A 13,244-nucleotide genomic window follows, 5' to 3' on the forward strand; every position below is an offset into this window, starting at 1 on the left:
TTGGCGGAAGAGTGCCTTTCTCGGTTTAGCTTACGTTGCTCGGGGAGGGGTGTCCGCCAAACAAGAGAAAGCTACTCTGGCTACGACACTGTAGCCGGAGTGTGATTGTGAGTGCGGGTAGACAGACCTGTGCTAGCTCAGGCAGATCTAGCACACTAAGTCACGGGGATGTTGCCACACTGACAGCGGCTTGGGCTAGCTGCCTGAGTCCAAGCCTGCCGAAGCCCTTAGTCCAAGCTTGGGTGGTTAGCCCTAGCTGCTGCCCATGCTGCAGTGTCTGCTCTGCAATTTTTAGCACGCTAGCTGAGGCAGAGTTAGCATGAGTCTGTCTACCCGTGCTGAGAATCACACCCCAGCTGCAGTGCAGATGTTCCCTCATAGTCCAGAGTAGGGTATCTATGCTGGGGGTTATACCTGTATAACCCATAAAACTTCCCCATGTCGACAAAGCCAGAGAGAGGGGCAGGCCTCCGCTACTCTACCCCCTCCCACCTTGTAGGCTGTTCCAAGGAGTGGGTAGGAAAATGGTTTTCAATATTCTACACGTCCCACAGCCTCCATTTCTGTGGTGTCTTCTGTATGAAGAACTCTGCTGCTGCTGCTGCTCAGGGCTTTCCTCAGCAGCATGGAGCGGACATGATTTTTGACAGCTTCCTGGCTGCCCAGATCATCTCGAACAGCAAGTGCGAATCTGAGTGAAATCTTGTTAATACGCTCTTCTGTTTGGCACAGCTTTGCTGCTTTTCTACAGACTCAGGCAGAAAACAGGGCTGCTGTTTACTTTTTGCACATATGCAGAAGATTATTTTTAGAAATATAAGGGCAGGAAACAATATTTTTTAAAATGAAATTTTAAGTTATGCAAAAAAATCGATGCATCGAGGACCCCCTACTTGCCTGAGAGTTTCCCCATTAGTCACTGGATTTTTCAAGCCATAGCTATTATTATGGTTGAAAATGCACTCTCTTTTCCAATCCTATTTTTCTGAGGCTTAATTTCTTCAAAATTTGTACATTTGGGGCTAAAACGTCTTATGTTTGTTTTCAACTCTGATTTTAAATTTTTTCCGAAAATATTCACAAATTGAATTTTCATATTATAATTTCGTTAGAGAGGGATATTCTTTTCAAAACTAAAGAAAATGGTTCATTTATATTTTGTACTTGACTAACTCAAAAAAGGTGTTTTAAAAGCTGAAAATTGTCATATATACAGTGCTCAATTAAGAATATATGCTTTGACAAATTTGAAAGATGTGTCTGAGAAATAAAGATGTTCAAAAGGAGTGGGGGATATATTATACAAGGCATAAACAGTTCATCCACACACACTTATGAGCCAATCATACATTGGGATATCCATGCACTGAAATCAACATGCATCATTTTGTTTCAGTAATTATGGACTAGATTGAGCAGATTGTAATCTGACCAGAATAAGGGGCACTGTGTTGTTTTGTTGCCCCTGGAACAGCCCAGGAGGGAGACTGCAACTAGGCATCACAATCTCCTTCCCACTCTCCCCACTGATCTGGGGAAGGAGTAAATGGCATCAGATCTATACCAGTCACATCATGTGCTCCCCAATGTGCCAGCATAGTTACCCTGCCAGTGCACTGGGGAGCGGTAGAAGAGAGACAAGGCTCTGCCTGGTCCATGCCCTTTTCACACATTTGCTCAAAAAGGGGAGATGGTAGCTCTGCAAAGTCTGTTTCTCTCAAGGTGCAAGGGGATCCCTTTAATGCCCCTTTGCTCCCTTGTGCCAGCACACAGGATGGGGCACAATCTGGCCCCATATGTTCAGTTAATGCACATTAGCCCTAACTGTGCTTTGTTTAATTTGACCATTTAGAAGCAAGTCACTAAAGAAAAAAAAAATCTGGGAGGGGAGGGGACTAAAAGACTTTAAGACACTCTTAATACAGTATATCCTGCTTAATAGCAATCCTGATACTAGCAACTTTTGGTTACTGGCAAGATTTTGCTGGTAATCGATCCTATTCCATTAACATCAATGTAAATGGAATTTGGAGATTGGCAACAGCATGCTACTTATTTGGAATCTTCCTTTTTCTTTTTTTTTAAAAGAACAACTGCACATAGGTTTGCGGGCTGCAGTCGGGGAAGGAACCGCTGGGATGTGCTGTGTACACCCTGCACACAGGCTTGCATGTGCTTCCCTGGCTGCAAGCCTGGATAACTGTCTGTGGCAGGTGCTCAGTCCATCCCAGTACTTCCTTCTGGGACAGCTGCCTGGCAAATCAGCCTGTTCACATGGACCACACAGGAGGTAAGTGGCTGTGGACTGGCACGTGGGGATGTGGTCAGGGGAACAGTGGAGAGGGGAAATGCAGCACAGATGTCGGAGCTGCATGGTATTGCTCCCTGAACTCTCCAGGCTGTGCCCTGCTGGGGGTATGCACTGTTGAAGGAAGGAAGTGCTGGGACATACTGAGCCCCAACCTTTGGAGAGTTCAGGGAGAGGTATGGTGCAGCCCCAACGGTCACCAGCATCTCTGATCCCCAGAGAAAGCCCCAGCATCCAGACTGCAGCTTCCATCCCTGCTGCTGCCCTGCCTGTAGCCAGGCTTACAGGACTGCGGCCAGGAAAGGCATGTCCAAGCACTTCTTTCCCTGGGTGCTACCTCAGAAACCTGCCTTTCACTTATTAGCAACTGACAGTAATACAGTACCAACTTTTTGCTGGCAACCAAGGGATTCCTAGTAAGCGGAATCTACTTTATGTCAGAAAGTAGAAGTGAAAAGTGCACAGTTCATTGCTCTTTAGTGCACCTTTAAATGGCTGCCTTTCCCCCTCTGGGCCCAATCCTGCTAACCATGTTCACATGAGTAGTCCCGTCGACATCAAGAGGACTAACCGTGTAAAGCTTTCAGGAGCTGACCCTTTGGCTGTTTTATTAGAGATCCTATTTTTATATGGCTGAAAGAATGTCTCTTGTCCAATGAAACATGTTTTCAGTATTATTTGTGCTGTGCTAGTACCCAGGACCCCACCGTGCAGGGTGCTGGTTCGCATTTACTTGCATTTATACAATAATAACCGGGAGAAGAAGGGTAACAGTCACATAGAGTTGTTATTGATGTGCACAACTAGATGGTCCCAAATAATCTAAAGATAAAAAAAAAACAAATAAATAATAAAATCAGCTTTCCCCAGCTGCTGTCCCACCTAGCCATTATTTGGCTGACTTCCTTTATGTGTGACAGCAGAAATCGTTCCTTGAGGAGGGATTTGAAGGATGAGAGGGTAATGGTCTTTATAATGAAAGCAAGCGCTGAGGTACCATATGTTACCCTGAAATAATTATACCAGCTATTTATACTACTTTTAACTACACATTTGGAGACAGTTTTATTGCATTAAAGATGTGGAAGCTCTGGTATAACTTCGCCTGCCAGACACTCACCAAGCTGCTGTTTTGAGTCCATGTGCTTTTAAGCTTCCTGAGTCTAAGCAGAGTCCAGGCACTGCCTTTGGATCACTGGCCACATTCTGGATGTGCAGATCTTCCAGCTTACACTACCTCCTGAAAGTTCAACTGCCTACACCCTATGTTTTGTGCTAGCTCCCCCAGGTTCTCCAGTATCTTAAGCATAGCCTTTCCCAGAGTGCCAACTTTGAGGGAAATCTAGTTTACATTCACCTCTCTAGGGATACGATAGTTGAAACACACAATGCACAGGCTTTGAAAAAGTTCTCAAACTAGTCACTCTTTACTACAGACAGCACAAAACAACACAACATCTGCACATCATCCCTGCCTCAGTTTCCTCACCTCTCTTGAGCATTCTTTGGGATTTGGCTCAGTATTTGTTTTTGGAGTTTGGGATCCTTCCTCTCTCCCTGCTCTCCTGCACATGGCTTCTCCTTTGGAACATGGAATCTCTCTGATCTCTTCTCCCTCTCTTTCCTCCAGCCAGCCTCCGTTGACCTTGGCTGGTTCTACAGTCAAAGGTCCCCTTTGCTACAAAAACAAGTTCTGTTTGTTCCCCTTTCCTGCCCAAGCTTCTCCTTGTGTCTGACTCCCTCTGAGTATTTAAAGGTATTACCACCTGGTTTCTTTGGTTTCCTGTTAAGGGATTTTTCCACTCTTCAAACCTTCTTCCCTTCACACAACCTAGGCAGAATTAGTTCTCACAGCTCAGACACGGTCAGGTGCCACAGGTCTCAAAGCCAGGCCTGCAGGGCTGTTGAGCAGCAGCCTTATCTTCTGTGCCATTGAGCTAGAAGGGCAGACAACAGAACTGTTGCTAATACCTCATCACAGAAGCTACACCCACTGACTCACCATGGTCAGATGGCTAACAGCCGATTGGACACCACCGGGTACAAGACTTCCTGTCCCATTTCTTGTCTGAGCAACTAGTCATTAGGCCTGTTGATGCGCAGACCACTGACACCAGGTCCCTGCTTCCTCACCTGGTTCCTGCTATCTACCATGCCTTGTTCCTGTTGCCTGCTTCCTTGCCCTGACCCAGTTGCAGACTCTGATTTTGACCCTTGGCGTGGCTTCTGACCTCTGGTGTGATCACAACCCTGTCTCTGCTGCTAGCTCCAACCACTAGGTCACACAGCTCAGGTTTTGGGCTCTGCCAAGCACCATCCTTAACATACCCATTGCTCAGCCAGAGTTCAGTTGTTAAAGTTAATGATTTATTTTATCTGTTCTGTAATTTCTTCCAGATGGGTGTGTTTATGAGAGTGAGAGAGATGTCATGGACCCTGGCAGCCCATGGTAGACCTACTTCACGTTGCAGCACTCAATGATACAATATCATAAAATTAACCAAAATTTATACATTGTACACAGAGAGTTTCCCCAAATCATCTCAACAGATTTAAACCTGGAGGAGAGACAGTCGTATTTCTTAATATATAGAAATTCTCTCTCAATAAAAGTTCTCAGATTTGAGAGACACTTTCAACTACGGAGTTTCTTGCAGACAGTAATGCTACAACCAGAACTGTTCAGCAACAGACTGGCTCATCTTCCTAACAATGACATTATTTCTGACAGGTAAATATTGGATCATTTTATCTACTAACTCTTTATAGCACTGAGGAAGCAAACAGCACGGATGTCAAAAGCAAATCTGCAAGGAAGTTTCTGCTGAACACTTTATCTAACAACATTCTCTTGAAAGTAGTGATTTCTGTACAGAATATCATTTTGGATTACACTGGAAAGAGCTGAGATTGATGTGAAGATTAGGAGGCTGTCAGATACAGTTAAATTCTGAAAGGAAAATTAACAACTATCTTTCTGCAATAGGTATTTTATAATTGTGTGTGGTTGAATGGGCTTAGTTTCTGACAAAGAGGCTATAAACAATGCTGATTTAGTAAAATATGATTTTAACAAACATACACCATTCAGCATTGTTTACATGAAGAAAACTAATGATCCCAATGTATTAACAAAACAACCATTGCAATAATATAACCGTATTATATGACATAGGAACAAATTAACACCTCAGTCCTGCAATGAGTTCCATGCAGGTGGGCCCCTGCACCTGAGGAGTTCATAGAGTTTGGGCCTAATACCTATAAAATCTTCAAAAAAAAATATTGAAAAAAACCACAAGCGTACACCATACAACAGTTTGCCTGACTAACACACATAGCATACTCTTTTTGAGCTTTATCTTAGAAGGTGGGAGAAATTTGATATTCAAAATATGATTAGACAGTTCATATACAATTTTCCTCTTCTCTCGGACTTTCCAGAGGGTACATGGGGAATTTTGTACTCAAATTACAAAGGAACACTGCTATGTGGAAGAAGGAATTCTAATCACATAAATCTTAAGTGTAACTAAGGTGTTCACTGATAGAGCCACAAAATATTTTATTGAAAATAATTATGTTTTAACAAGAGGAGCCTGAACACTATTCCGCTTTAATTACCTCTCTGGGGAATCATCCTGCTTTTTAAACCCAGGAGGAAGAGCAGGTCCAAAAAAGCCATCATCGTCATCTTCCCGAGCTCTTTTCTGTTTTCTACAAATACAGTGATTGAGCTTAATAATTACTCTGACATAGATGGCAATTATCTATACTTCAAAGGAAAAAAAATAAAATGATTTCCAAAAGTCTTACATTATGTACTATCTTGCTGTTACCATGGAAACACAGCATAAGACTCTGAAAATTTGGAGCAATTAAATATTTGTTAGCATAAACCTCATTCTTACACTACAGTGACATTTAAAAAAAAAATGTTATTGGTGTGCAGAAAGAGAAAATCAAATAGTAAAACACGGTAATGCTGTTTTGCATGCATAAAGTAGTTTTAACACCAGCATATTTCTTGCTACATTTTTACCATCATTCTATACATTTTGACTAGTACTTTTCCAAATCGAATTTTAGATCGAACAATCAGTAAATAAAACCCTGGGGGGAAAGTGGGGAGTATTTACAGTAACGATCATTACATGGAAATCGTATAATGCCCTCTAAGACTCCAATCCTGCAAACACTTACATGTTCTTAAACTTTGCACATTTGACTAGTCCCATTAAATTTGAGTATGTGCAGTTTGCTGAGATTTGCTATTAAAAAAAAAACAACATTTCCACCCTTCAAATCAAAATAATCATATACCCACACTTGTTTAGAGCTTGATCACGCACAGGAATATTTACGCTGATGTCAATGGGAGTCAGACTGGTCCCTATATACAATATTATGATGACAGGCATGTTACAAATATTTAAGTTAAATAGGTAATAGCCTAAAAAGGAGATAAAAATGTGTAAGATAAACAGACAGAGTTAACATGAACACTGTATCTAGGAGCCCAAACCAGTTCCCACTGAAGTCAATAGAAAGACTCCTATTAACTTGTCAGAGAATCAGAGTTGGATCAGGCCTACTGGGAGTTGAAAATTGTTCACTATGTCATTGGTAAGCTAATTTTCCCTGTGATCATCCATGTGATCTATAACTTTGATGTTATGACAATCTGAGTATTCTTACCATATACCTGTTCCTAAAACAGGTGCAGTATCTCCCATTAGTATGTTTATATTCATGTAGAGTCAAAGGCCACATTTTTCAAGACCTTATGCCTAAAGTTAGAAGAGGCTTAATTTTCAAAGATGCTAAGCACCTCTAGCTATTAACTTCAATGAGATTTGTGGGTGCTTAGAACTTCCGAAAATTGAGCCACTTCTATTTAAGTTCCTAAATATGGATATAGGAGTCTAAGTTTAGGTATACAAGGTTTGAAAATTTTGGCCTTTTTCTTTTTTTAACCTCAAAATTTCATTTCTACCTCCAATACGCTTCTTAATATACATTTATATTAGGAAACACTAATTTCAAAATTGACAGTCCACTCAGTCTACTATAGATGCCATTGCTTATTGCTAGCAAAGATATAGTTTACCAAAATACACTTCCATGAACAGGCCCATCACAGCAACTTTAATATTAGTTATACTAACAAGCTGCTTATTACTTTCTACAGGGCAACTTGCTGTATTTTGGAAACAGAATTCACTCAGTATTAAGTTTTCAGATTTCTAATAAAGTGCCCACCATCCATATCTGTTGTGTATACACACAAATTAAAAGTACAATCTAAAGGTTAAGTGACACGTCAACCTAGATACAAAATTAAAGTGAAATGAACAATTTAGATTGCACTGAACAAGCCAGTCACAGTCTAAGGAGACACACAGATTAGGTAGCCACTATCACCCTGGAAAGGATGAGGGGACAACGTTAGCAGCCTTTATTTTCATGTGTGCTTTTTTTAGTTGCATAATATAGCCCCTTTCTGATTCTGCATCTGGCTAATTCAGTCAACTCATTGTATGAAGTGGTCCAATTTCTGCTTATTTTACCAGTGTAAATTACATGAATGACACACAGACTGACTTGGGTACTGGATCAGTGTCCTGCTCCTCTTCAGAATCTCTATTTGCTTCTCTGAGCAGAGGAGGAGACTTGGGGCCTTCATCACGGTCATGCATTTCTGAGCTTTTTTTGTAGCCAGGAGGCAATACTGGACCTGCAACTAAACATGAAGATTTAGTGTGGATATTTTAATAAACACTTTAAATGAATATTACCACTTTTGGTATCATCAAAATGCGTACTTCGCTGGATTTAACTTTATTCAAAACAGTCCTGTCTCTACATAAGAGTTAACAATGATTTAACAAAGGTCCTGACACAGCCGAGCACGTAAGAACAAGCTTTAATAATCTGCTGAATAAAGATTGATTTCTTTGTTGAATTAGGGCCTAAATGAATAATTGATATCACAGGACTGAATGGCTCTGACACTACTGGACTTTTTATAATTTCACAGTGCATTCTGAGGCATAAAGTCCACAGGGCCTTTTGAAATTTCAAACACTGATTTTAAAGCAGACAAGAAGGGAAACTTATTTGTCTGGGAAGAGGTACAGTGAACTTTTACTGCAGCCAAAGAATTAGAACAAAAAAAGATCAGGTACAATGAAGTCAAATAAATGAAGGCTGAGAGAAAATGACATCTACAGTTAAAGAGCTGTGATCTTTTAAATTATGCAAAATAAACCAGATCCATCTAGAAGCTCAACTTTTAATTGGTTTCAGAGTAGCAGCTGTGTTAGTCTGTATCTGCAAAAAGAAAAGGAGTATTCGTGGCATCTTAGAGACTAACAAATTTATTTGAGCATAAGCTTTCGTGAGCTACAGCTCGCTTCATTGGATGCATGCAGTGGAAAATACAGTGGGGAGATTTTATATACACAGAGAACATGAAACAATGGGTGCTACCATACACACTGTAATGAGAGTAATCAGGTAAGGTGAAAGATTACCAGCAGGAGAAAAAAAAGAAACCACCTTTTGTAGTGATAATCATAGTGGGCCATTTCCAGCAGTTGACAAGAATGTGTGAGGAACAGTAGAGGGGAAAAATATGCCATGTTTATCCCCCCCCTCTCCCCCCCCTGTTCCTCACACGTTCTTGCCAACTGCTGGAAATGGCTCACCTTGATTGTCACTACAAAAGGTTTTTTTTTCTTCTCTCCTGCTGGTAATAGCTCACCTTACCCAATCACTCTGGTTACAGTGTGTATGGTAACACCCATTGTTTCATGTTCTCTGTGTATATAAAATCTTCCCACTGTATTTTCCACTGCATGCATCCGATGAAGTGAGCTGTAGCTCACGAAAGCTTATGCTCCAATAAATTTGTTGGTCTCTTAGGTTCAACTTTTATTAGGTAAGTCTTAGACAAGGATGAGAAAGATTAAAAGGGACATTACACAACTCATCATTTCTTCACATAACTAAAACACAAAACAAGAACAACATACAATTTACAGGTTTCAGAGTAACAGCCGTGTTAGTCTGTATTCGCAAAAAGAAAAGGAGTACTTGTGGCACCTTAGAGACTAGTTAGTCTTCTTTTCTTTATACAATTTACAAAGCAACCACTGATCTGCCTCTCATCTCAGCTTCTTGTTTGCATGGAAATGAAATGAACCAAGACAACAGATCCATGAGTCCACTTCAATACCAGATATTTCTGGTCAGAGTTGTGCATCCCCTCTACCCTCCAAAAAAATTATAAGACGTGATTATGGAAGACACGGGAAAGAGGCCAAGGATTAATAAGCAACATATTATACCGACTACTGTCAATATGTTATCCATTTTGGTTTGTTTGATCAGTGTAACTGAATGCATGGCCTATTTTTGATCAGTTATTTAAAAATATATATATTTAAGACCCTGAAAGCACCTATGCACATTCTCAACTTTACACAACTTAAATTCAGTGGCATTACACATGTATAAAGTTAAATTTATGTATAAATGTTTGCAGAATCAGAACCTAAACGAGTAAAGTATCCTACAGGTGTGACAGACAATTATAAAGGGGGCTGCTAATGCTACCTATTATTAAGGTTGCCCCAAACTCCCCATTATAAGACCCTGTTTTCAGAGACTTAACACTTTACCGAATATTAACCATTTGGGCTTAAGTTTTCCATGCCTGGTGTCTGTCTCGGGCTGAAATATTTGGAAAATTTCAGCCAAAATGGTTCCGCATTTTCTAAGAACAGGGCTATGGAAAAATACATTGGCAGAATTTTTTAACATGGGCAAAACAATCTTTTCTTTTAACAGATCCTTTGAAGCAGGGAATTAAAATTGGGTGTGAATATGAACTTTGTGTCAAGTAAAAGAAACCTTACTTCTAGCATCTCTTAACTTTTGAATGCTTGATGTTGAAACCTTAATAGTGTCCTTTTAATGTAGTTGTTTAATGTAGTATGTTATATGCAAAAACAATAAGTCGGCATAATGAAGCCAAAAGAATGGATTATTAAATATTTACTGACATACTGCCTTATGAAAATTACACATAACCAAACTGTGCATGTGAAGTAGCAATTCCATTTCATGAATGTTGACATTAATAAATGGTTGTCTTCACTCTTCTGATTTAAGGTATCAAATTAACCCTTTCTGATGGAATTACAAGATTGAAAGTGCACAATTTTGTATGTCATTTTCTCTAAAGAAGGTAGGTTACAGAGTAGCAGCCGTGTTAGTTTGTATCCGTGAAAAGAAAAGGAGTACTTGTGGCACCTGAGAGACTAACAAATTTATTAGAGCTAAGCTTTCGTGAACTACAGCTCACTTCACTGGATGCATACGATGAAGTGAGCTGTAGCTCACGAAAGCTTATGCTCTAATAAATTTGTTAGTCTCTCAGGTGCCGCAAGTACTCCTTTTCTTTCTAAAGAAGGTAGATGCTAAAAAAGAGGTCTAGAAATGAAAATGTCCCTGAGGAAAAGTGAAGGACAAGCTCACACATAAATTCAACTACCAAACAAGTGAAAAAAATACATATTTGAAGAGTTGTTCAGATCAGGTCAAAAGAAAAGAAACATCAAGTATCAGTCCAACAAGAGCAAGGCCCAGGAAGGAGCAGCTGGGAAGTAGTGGCAGCAGTGGCAGGTGTGGAATGCTGACATCCTTATCCCCTAGCAAGTTGCACCAGTTCCTCCCATCAAATATCCTCCCATGTACCACAGATGGACCTTTAAACTAAGAATAAAGTAATATTGTTTAAAAATGGTTAACATAATCTGCCTCCGTATAACAACCTTTTAAGACCATTTTACACATGTTAAGTAACTATTTTAAAATTCCTCTAGAGAATCATCTCATAATACTGAATGAGGTTTAGCTTAAATCCATTTATTTGTGCTGCAGACAAATGTTTTACAGAATTTGTTGCAAAGCCACTTTAGATCTTTCTCAAGGGCATTCCAACAATAATACCAGCATCTTGACTGTTTGCCCAGAGGCTTCTTCAGAACTAGCACAATGTAGATCAGCATAAGCAGCATAAGATATATAAAGCGCTGTATTTTATATTTGTCCAGTGATTTTATGCATTGCAAAACACATTGGATGTGATTTTCAGAGGGGTAATGTGGGTGCTCAAATATGGTTGTAAGAATACTCATAGACAGAATGAATTAAGTTAAATTGTTTTCAGATACATAGTTAAATTTTGTGCTAAGACATAATTTTAGCATCCTCCCCAAAATAAATGAGTTTAAAATATAGTCCTTTCATAAGACAAATGCAGCAGTAAATAGTGAAGCATGACAGAGTAACCTACTCTAGGTGAACCAAACCCAAGGTATCTGTGATCTACCACAGATGACAAAATTCAGTTAAAAGACAAGTAAATGCTATGAAACCCTTAAATAGACAAAGTGTAAGGCCAGAAAAAAGTCTAAAAAGTCAGTAGCATTAACAATACCTCCCCGGAAGAGAGAAAATAGTAAATTATATGGCAGCTCTGTGTGTGTAAAACAGCGGTTCTCAATCTGTGGGTCGGGACCGCAAAGTGGGTCACGACCCCATTTTAATGGGGTCACCAGGGCTGGCTTAGACTTGCTGGGGCCTGGGGCCAAACCTCGAGCCCCACTGCCCAGGGTTGAAGCCCAACAGCTACAGTCCTGGGCAGTGGGGCTCAAGTTACAGGCACCTGCCTGGGGTTGAAGCCTTTGGGTTTCCGCTACCCATGCCCGCCTGGGGCCCAGGTGTCGGGCTTTGTCCTCCCCCCCCCCACCTGCGGCACCAGGGCTCAGGCGAGCTCAGTCCCTCCTCTCCTGGGGTCATGTAGTAATTTTTGTTGTCAGAAGGGGGTCATGGTGCAACGAAGTTTGAGAAACCCCTAATGTAAAATATCCTAGAACACAACTACAAGAAAACAGAGTGGTTGTGTGTGTTTATCTTTGACAGGCTACATGAAATCATCTGAAAACCGGGGTGCAGCACCAGGCAAGTTGCAATTGTGGGGGTGGGAGGAGGTATTGTTTCATATTCTCTGTGTGTATATAAAGTCTGCTGCAGTTTCCACGGTACACATCTGATGAAGTGAGCTGTGACTCACGAAAGCTCATGCTCAAATAAATTGGTTAGTCTCTAAGGTGCCACAAGTCCTCCTTTTCTTTTTGCGAATACAGACTAACACGGCTGTTACTCTAAAAGAAAAAAAGAAATCACTTGCATTAGAGCTCACAGAAAATCAGCGGCTGTGAAACGAGCAGCTTGCCTCGGCCTTAGCTGCGGCAGGGCAGGAGCACCCAAGAGAGAGGGGTCACTTTGCCGCACAGCCGCGGTGTTCAACCGCTTTTCCATTTGCGGACCCCGAGAACGTTTCGAAGGGAGGAGCGGACCCCGCCGGCTGGAAACCACCGCAGGAAGCGCCACCCGGCCGGCCGGCCAGCGGGCAAACAGCCCCGTGCGAGGGTTTGCTAACGGGTCCCGCGGGGCGGCTCGGCCCCGGCCCGCGCAGGCGGGAGACGGGAGGGCGCGCTGATTCGGCCAGCACCGAGCGGCGCCGGGGCTACCCACAGCCCCCGGCTGGGACCGGACTGAACCGCTCTGAGGAGCCCCCGCCCCACGGCTTAAACCCTGGCGCTGGGGCGGCCCGGCCCCCTAACGCGTCCTCACCCTGGCTGAAGTCCTCATCCGGGTCCGCCTCGGCACAGCGGGCAAAGCCCGGGGGCAGCGCCGGCCCCATCAGCTCCCGGGCCATGGCACAACAACGCCGCCGCCACCGCCGCCGCGGGAGGCGCATGCGTATTGCGTAGCGACCCGTGCGGCCCAGACAAACCCGCCGGCGCACAGGCGGCTGACGGTCTCCATGGCCCTTCCGGCGCTGTGCGATGACGTTTCCCGG

At 42.1% G+C, this 13,244-nt stretch overlaps 1 protein-coding gene across 4 annotated transcripts in view; it reads right to left on the reverse strand.

The window, feature by feature from the left end:
- Positions 1-13,223, reverse strand: part of GPALPP1 (GPALPP motifs containing 1) — a 36,832-nt gene extending 23,609 nt beyond the window's left edge. Inside the window, exons 1-3 of one of the 4 annotated variants that reach the window (XM_048850755.2) lie at positions 13,016-13,223; positions 7,913-8,051; positions 5,933-6,025 (exon numbers count right to left, since the gene is read on the reverse strand). In XM_048850755.2, coding sequence (XP_048706712.1) covers positions 5,933-6,025; positions 7,913-8,051; positions 13,016-13,142 — 359 coding nt within the window. In that variant the 5' untranslated portion in view covers positions 13,143-13,223. The remainder of the gene's footprint in view (positions 1-5,932; positions 6,026-7,912; positions 8,052-13,015) is intronic. The other 3 variants (XM_048850786.2, XM_048850774.2, XM_075128604.1) reach the window with 3 other exon arrangements.
- Positions 13,224-13,244: the final 21 nt, after the last annotated feature.

This window comes from Caretta caretta, chromosome 1 (assembly GCF_965140235.1).
Source record: "Caretta caretta isolate rCarCar2 chromosome 1, rCarCar1.hap1, whole genome shotgun sequence".
Lineage (NCBI taxonomy): Eukaryota > Metazoa > Chordata > Testudines > Cheloniidae > Caretta > Caretta caretta.